Genomic DNA, 8,216 nt, shown 5'->3' on the forward strand with positions numbered 1-8,216 from the left:
AGACTAGATTATTAATTAATCTGCTTCTGTCTCATCAGTGATGGAAGTCTGGCCACCAAACAGATCGTTTTCCTCCAGAGGCCGATGTTGCCTCGCAAGAAGAAAGAATCCAAGGTGAGTGAACTCTTATTCCAGACACACACACACACTCACTTACACACTCTCACAAACACACTCACCCTCTTACACACACTCACTCTCACTCACACACATTCACTCTGCAGCTGCCCAGCTGAAACACAGTTTGTGTTAGCAGTGTATCTACAGGGTTCAGGCGTTTCCTTAAATCGCCACATAAAATGAGGCAAAAAAGCACAAGACGCTTGAACAGAACAATGCATAATTTAAACAAATATTTGGCTCCATGCCACTTGAAAGAAAACCACAGCGAGTGTATGTGTGTAGTGGGTGTTGCTGCGTGTGTGGTTTTCCTGAAGATGTTTATTTACATGGCAGTGTTGTCTTTTTACTTTTTTTGTTTGGAAGAAAGGGCCGATGCAAACGCGCTGTGCTACAGTACATTGCAACATTACAGACTTTGATTTGAAGCAAAAAAGTATTTAAAAATCAGAAAAAAAAATACAAAGACTGTATTTAGTGGCTTCAGAGAGGGAAAGAACTACAATCCCATGAAGCATTGCGAAAACAGTATAATCGAGTTAAAATGATAAAGAAAATATCAAACTATGCATACATAAATAAATATACATATCTATTGAAATATAATTTGAGAGCGAAGGCATATCGACTTGATTCCATTTTTTTAAGGGAGTGGGCGGAGCTAAATAGCTCTTGGCATGTTTTGCTTGTTTCGGCTCTCTGATTGGTGGAATTTTCTGTACAGCATCATGGGTAATGTAGTTTTCACCAGGAATTCCACTGTCAAACATGTTTACTTTAAGACTAAGGTGAAAACATGCGAGCTGACGACAACAAAAGCAAATATCATCGATTAACAACCTCGTAGCTCACAGTAGGGCTGACTTTAACGGTTTATAAGTTATTGTTAAAACAAAATACAATAGTTTTTTCCATCTATCATCAGAGAGAGAGAGAGAGAGAGAGAGAGAGAGAGAGAGAGAGAGAGAGAGAGAGAGAGGTTATGGTAAAGCATGAAAGGCTTTTTGACACTTACTTCACTGTAACAGTAGGTGACTCATTCAGGGCTGGCGTGACCAAAGTCCTGTCACTGTTGTCCGGTTTTTCAGACACACTGTTATTGTATAAAAGCACCTGTTGACTAATCTGGTTTCAGACAGTTTTCCGACACAGCAAAACGCGACGTGTAATTATTTATTTCACGGCTCTCTGGATTACTTGACGTTTGATTAATCAATCGCGGCATCCAACGGTCTAATACATTTGTATCCATAACAACGCCGTCATCTGCTCTCGCGGCAAACTGAACTGGCGCCACTTTTACGTCTTTCGCGCGCCTCACTCTCATTCACAAGTGACGCAACGCAACTAGCGACATCTTGCGTCTCGGATATCCATTACAGTAAAAATCATTACTGGAATATTTTTGCTGTGCTTTTAGTCTATGGACTGTTGTAATGGACTGTTATTTCTTTGATTTGTTAAGATAATTTAGGCTACAGATAGGTCATTTAAATTAATTTTTATTAGATTAATGATTGCCCTCAGAGAGAATATATATATATATATATATATATATATATATATATATATATATATATATATATGTGTGTGTGTGATTTGTAATAAATATTACCTATTATTTATATTATATAAAATAAATTGTTATATTTAAAAAGGTATAAAAAATTGAATTTTATAACTGTATAAAAAGTAGATATTACATTTTGCAGTGTTTTTTAATTAATTATAAAATACTTAATGCATTTAAATAAATCAGAATTTTGATAAAGATTGTACATAAAGTGTAATTTTTTATAGAAAAATGTTATGGAAGTGTTGATTCATAAAATGATGATAAAACAGCCTAATGATAAAGCATTATAACCAAACACACTTTTAAAGGGACAATTCATGAAATATGTTCTTGTATTTTAGGTCTATCTCATTATCTTTTTATTTTAAAAAAAAAGTCTCAAAACTCTCTGTCGACATTGTCTATTTCAGAAAGTCATCTTTAAAGCACGGAACAAGTCCAACAAGAACTCGGTGAAAGACGCACCAAAGAACAAGAAGAAGAAAGAGAAAGAGACGAGTGATCAAAAGAGCAGCGGCGGAGCCGAGAAGAGCGCAGACGACACGAATACAAGCGTGAACGAGCGACGGGGGGAAAACATGAGTAATGAGGAAGGAGAGGAGACAGAGGCGACAGGAAGTGATGTCACAGCTGGCAGGGAGAAGCAGGAAGCAGGAAGTAGCGAAAGAGATGGAAACGCTGAGGAGAAGGTAAACGAGAGTAGTGTGAAAACTGAAGCTGAAATGGGGTCGTATAACGACACGGGACGGCAGGAAGAGGAAGTGGACAAACAGGAAGACGGCTCAGCCAATCAGGATTGAGGATGCGCTCAACCCACCTGGCCAATGGAAGTGGGCCTTTATGAATGTTAAAATGCTATATACCTTGCAAAAAAAAAAAAAAAAAAAAATCTCTCAATATTTTGTCTTGTCCAGTATCTAAACATCCCTAAAACAAGATCAATTCAATTGATGCCTTCAATTTAAGTACAATCAACTTGAATGTTTAAGTCACTTCAACTTAAATTACATTAAACTGACTTTAAAAAAAATGAGTTGAATCTCTGTATAATCCTGTGATTATACAATGTAAAAACACGTTATCATAACTTATTAATCATATCATTTTTAGGGCTGGGCAACGATTAATCACATCCAAAATAAAAGTCTGTCTTTACATAATAGATGTACTGTAAATGTATTTTGTATATATAAATACACTCACATGCATTCAGAAATATTTGCATGTGTATATATTTATACATCATTTATATTATATACTGTATATAAATATAAATATTTGACATAATTATCACATTTTTCTTAAATATATACATGCATGTGTGTGTGTATTTATATTCAAGATACATTGTATAGTACACATAGGTAAAACTCGAAATTAGAATATCGATCAAAATCTCATTTCAATTCAACTTTAAAGCTTAAACTAATACAGTATATTATATAGACTCGTTACATGCAAAATGAGATATTTCAAGCCTTTTTTGATGATTATGGCTTACAGATATGAAAACACCAAAGTCAAAATGAGAATATTGTGAAAAGGTTTTCATATCTGTAAACTATAACAAATAAAGGCTTGAAATATCTCACATGGCATGTAATGAGTCTATATAATATATTCGTTTCACCTTTTAAGTTGAATTACTGAACTTTTGATATATTAAAATTTTTCGAGCTTCACCTGTATATTATGCAAACACAAACTTTTATTTTGGATGTGATTAATCGTTGCCCAGCACTAATAATTTTACTTGAAAAAAATAAACGTCTTGTTTTATTAATGTTTAGATGCCCAAGACTTGACAAAACTACTGGTTGCCGTGGTGAAGCTTTCAGTTTCAGACTGTCACACACACACACACACCTCTTGACCAATACTGAGCGTTTAACTGGAGCGATGGCGTCTTTAAAGAGCCAGAAGGACTCCGGGATCCGGGAAGAGGAGGGCCGATGGGAAGAGAGAGATCAGTCGATGCACTGGATGGGAAAACCACATTAATATTTAGTGGATGAGCCCAGAGGGACTCGAGGAGACCGTTGCGAGAAGCAATCTATTGTGATGTATATGGTGCATTTGTTTGTGTATGTTTTTGTTTACCTTTATAGGAATATTTCATGGCACCGTCCGAACACAAAAAGGTCAGATTCTCTAGACTTTAAGAGAAACATACTGGGAATATTGATATTACTTTTTTAGATGGGACTTTTTTTGTAAGTTTGGGTCGTTAACTTTCTGGTTTAAAGGGATAATTCACGCAGAAATTAAAAATCTGTCATCATTTTATTTGTCAATGTTGTTCCAAACCATGCAGGAAGTCATAATTATGAGAAATTGACATACTAAGTTATAGTTTTCAGATAAAATGTTGAAATTATCACATACAAGATTTACACATTTTAATTCTACACTCTTAGAAGAAATGGTTCTATTTAGAACCAGAAATGGTTCCATCCCCCGCTTCATATATGGAACTCCAAAATGGTTCTATATAGAACCATTTTTTTTTGGTAAAAGGTTCTATTGGCCAAGTACGGAACCCCAGGGTTCTATATAGAACCCAGAGGAACCCTTTTTTTAAGAGTGTACATGGGTTCCAAATACGATAGAACCTTTTAAGGTTCTATATAGAACCTTTTCTTCTAAGAGTGTATAGTAAAATTCCCTCAACTTGAATTGAATAATCCTTACATTTTCATAATTATGAACTAGTAAAACAACTAGAGCTTATAAAACATTTCACGTAAATCCTAATGGATTCATATTCATACACTGTAAAACAAAAATGTTTTTATTGTTGGTTTAACTTTAAAAAGTAAGTAACCTGGTTGCCTTTTTTTATTTACGTAAATTTTAAGTTAATTGAAATTGAAAAATTGAGTTAATACAATGAAGGATATTGATTTAATCACTATAAACTCAAAATATTGTTATCTGAACTACATAAATTATTTAAGTTGATTTCACAAAAGAAAAAAGTTTGTGATTAAAAATCATGAAAATATATGTTTTACAGTGTATACAATTAAAATTCATAAAATCTTTAAATAAAATACTTTTTTTAAGAGTAGTATATGTCATAATTATGAGGCGAAAAAATCTGACTCAAATAAACATAAATATACATAATAACATTGTGCGTACACTATATTTTTATGCTTATTAGATTATTGCATTGTTTTCTTAGCCACAAAATACATTAATAAATCATCGATTGAATGTCTGCAACAAATGGTGATGAAATGATGACAGAATAATCATCATTTCAGGTGAATTATTCCTTTTAAAAGAGGCAGATGTTAACAAGCTTCAGTTTCGGTCCAGTTGGGCTTCGCTTCACTTTCACGTCGAGACAAGCGGCTATAGCAAATGATTTCAGCATTTCTCTAAAAGCAATGACGAGATTTAGATGTTCCCTGCTTTAGTTTACAGCACAAGGTGTGTTTATAGGCACATTAACTCACTGACACTTGCTAATGTTCATTCTGACCCTGATCCACATCCAGATCCAGTCCGTGTTTTAAAACTGACACTGTTTTTTACCAATTTATCAACATGAAATCAAAATGAACCATGGCTTGTTTAAAATAGCAAGAGATGTGGCACATGTGTGCATAGACCAAAATGAAATAAGTAATGGTTTTCTCTGAACAGAATTCATAAAGATACTGAGTTTATAATGAAAATTGCATGGAGGCGAAATCCGAAATCCGTGTTTCATTCAGATCGCCGTCAATTTTCAATTTGCATGAGCAAATAAGTGTATGTACGTGGATAATCCATAACAGAAGGTTGTGCTGGGATAGAGGGGTTATTTCATGACCGTGATGTCATCATCTGCGATGTTTCAGTGAGCAACAGGACACGCTCCTGCGGCTTTTATTAACGACTAGCAGAAATCACATCCCATAATCCAACTCAATCACAGGAATATGGTTTCAGAAAGCATTATCCTGTCTGACTCACGGTTTTGGTTTTTTCATTATTAAAAACGAACAAAAAGGCTGTGTGTTAAAGACATAATATTCACACAGAAGCCACTAAAATTAAACCAATCAGCTCTCTGTTGCTCAACGCAAAATCCTTCGCTCTCGTGTGAAATTATTGATTTCTACTGATATTAGAATTTTATGGAAGCTTGTTTTGCCACAGAATAAAACATTTTAAAAGATAATTGCGACTTTTTTATCTCACAATTGCAAGTTTTCATAAACTCTCATACCTTGCGTGTTAAAAAATCCAAATTGCAAGATAGTCGCAATTGCGAGAAAAAAAGTCAGAATTGCGAGTTCATTTCTCACAATTCTGACTTTAGAACAAGCATTGCAATTACGACTTTATATCACAGAGAGAGAAAAAAGTCAGAATTGTGAGATAAAGAAAGAAAGTTGCAATTAATTTTCCTCATTCTGTGGCGGAAACAAGTTTTCATACAAGTTCACCCTTAGACGTAAAATGCATTGCAATGCATTGTGTCATTTACTTGAAAATAAAGAGTGCACATTGCACAAAAGTTCTAAACTGGTTATCAAATGTTAGATAGTACATCAAATAATGTGCATTACAATGGAAGCTTGTTTCCGCCACAGAATGAAAAATAAAAAAGGTAATTGCCACTTTTAATCTCACAATTCTGACTTTTTTTCTCACAATTGCGAAATATAAAGTCAGTATTGCGAGAAGTCAGAATTGATTGATATAAAGGTCACAATTGCGTGTTAAGTCAGAATTGCGAGTTATAAAGTCAGAATTGCGAGATTTAAAGTCAGAATTGCGAGATATAAAGTCAGAATTGCGAGATTTAAAGTCAAATTGCGAGATATAAAGTCAGAATTGCGAGATTTAAATTTGCAATTGCGTATTATAAAGTCAGAATTGTGTGATATAAAGTCAGAATTGCGAGATATAAAGTCAGAATTGCGAGAAGTCAGAATTGATTGATATAAAGGTCACAATTGCGTGTTAAGTCACAATTGCGAGATATAAAGTCAGAATTGCGAGATATAAAGTCAGAATTGCGAGATATAAAGTCAGAATTGCGAGATATAAAGTCAGAATTGCGAGATATAAAGTCAGTATTGCGAGAAGTCAGAATTGATTGATATAAAGGTCACAATTGCATGTTAAGTCAGAATTGCGAGTTATAAAGTCAGAATTGCGAGATTTAAAGTCAGAATTGCGAGTTATAAAGTCAGAATTGCGAGATATAAAGTCAGAATTGCGAGATTTAAAGTCAGAATTGCGAGATATAAAGTCAGAATTGCGAGATATAAAGTCAGAATTGCGAGATATAAAGTCAGAATTGCGAGATATAAAGTCAGAATTGCGAGTTATAAAGTCAGAATTGCGAGATTTAAAGTCAGAATTGCGAGATATAAAGTCAGAATTGCGAGATTTAAAGTCAAATTGCGAGATATAAAGTCAGAATTGTGAGATATAAAGTCGGAATTGCGAGATATAAAGTCAGAATTGCGAGATATAAAGTCAGAATTGCGAGATATAAAGTCGGAATTGCGAGATATAAAGTCAGAATTGCGAGATATAAAGCCAGAATTGTGAGATATAAAGTCAGAATAGTGAGATATAAAGTCACAATTGCGAGATATAAAGTCAGAATTGCGAGATATAAAGTCAGAATTGCGAGATATAAAGTCAGAATAGTGAGATATAAAGTCACAATTGCGAGATATAAAGTCAGAATTGCGAGATATAAAGTCAGAATTGCGAGATATAAAGTCAGAATTGCGAGATATAAAGTCAGAATTGCGAGATATAAAGTCAGAATTGCGAGATTTAAAGTCAAATTGCGAGATATAAAGTCAGAATTGCGAGATTTAAATTTGCAATTGCGTATTATAAAGTCAGAATTGTGTGATATAAAGTCAGAATTGCGAGATATAAAGCCAGAATTGTGAGATATAAAGTCAGAATAGTGAGATATAAAGTCACAATTGCGAGATATAAAGTCAGAATTGTGAGATATAAAGTCAGAATAGTGAGATATAAAGTCACAATTGCGAGATATAAAGTCAGAATTGCGAGATATAAAGTCAGAATTGCGAGATATAAAGTCAGAATTGCGAGATATAAAGTCAGAATTGCGAGATATAAAGTCAGAATTGCGAGATTTAAAGTCAAATTGCGAGATATAAAGTCAGAATTGCGAGATTTAAATTTGCAATTGCGTATTATAAAGTCAGAATTGTGTGATATAAAGTCAGAATTGTGAGATATAAAGTCAGAATTGCGAGAAGTCAGAATTGATTGATATAAAGGTCACAATTGCGTGTTAAGTCACAATTGCGAGATATAAAGTCAGAATTGCGAGATATAAAGTCAGTATTGCGAGATATAAAGTCAGAATTGCGAGATATAAAGTCAGAATTGCGAGATGTAAAGTCAGTATTGCGAGAAGTCAGAATTGATTGATATAAAGGTCACAATTGCATGTTAAGTCAGAATTGCGATATAAAGTCATAATTGGGAGATATAAAGTCCGAATTGTGAGATATAAAGTCAA

The 8,216-nt window shown here is 33.8% G+C and overlaps 1 protein-coding gene across 3 annotated transcripts in view; it reads left to right on the forward strand.

Moving 5' to 3' along the window:
• The window catches only part of rftn1b (raftlin, lipid raft linker 1b), a 135,365-nt gene extending 128,101 nt beyond the window's left edge, over nt 1-7,264 (forward strand). For 2 of the 3 annotated variants that reach the window (XM_039688748.2, XM_039688750.2), the window contains exons 9-10: nt 39-114; nt 2,107-7,263. In XM_039688748.2, the coding sequence (XP_039544682.2) occupies nt 39-114; nt 2,107-2,496 (466 nt within the window). In that variant the 3' untranslated portion in view covers nt 2,497-7,263. Of the gene's footprint in view, nt 1-38; nt 115-2,106 lie in introns of all 3 variants that reach the window. The other variant, XM_039688751.2, reaches the window with a different exon arrangement.
• Nucleotides 7,265-8,216: the final 952 nt, after the last annotated feature.

Source organism: Pimephales promelas, chromosome 12 (assembly GCF_988280905.1).
Source record: "Pimephales promelas chromosome 12, fPimPro1.hap1.1, whole genome shotgun sequence".
Taxonomy (NCBI): domain Eukaryota; kingdom Metazoa; phylum Chordata; class Actinopteri; order Cypriniformes; family Leuciscidae; genus Pimephales; species Pimephales promelas.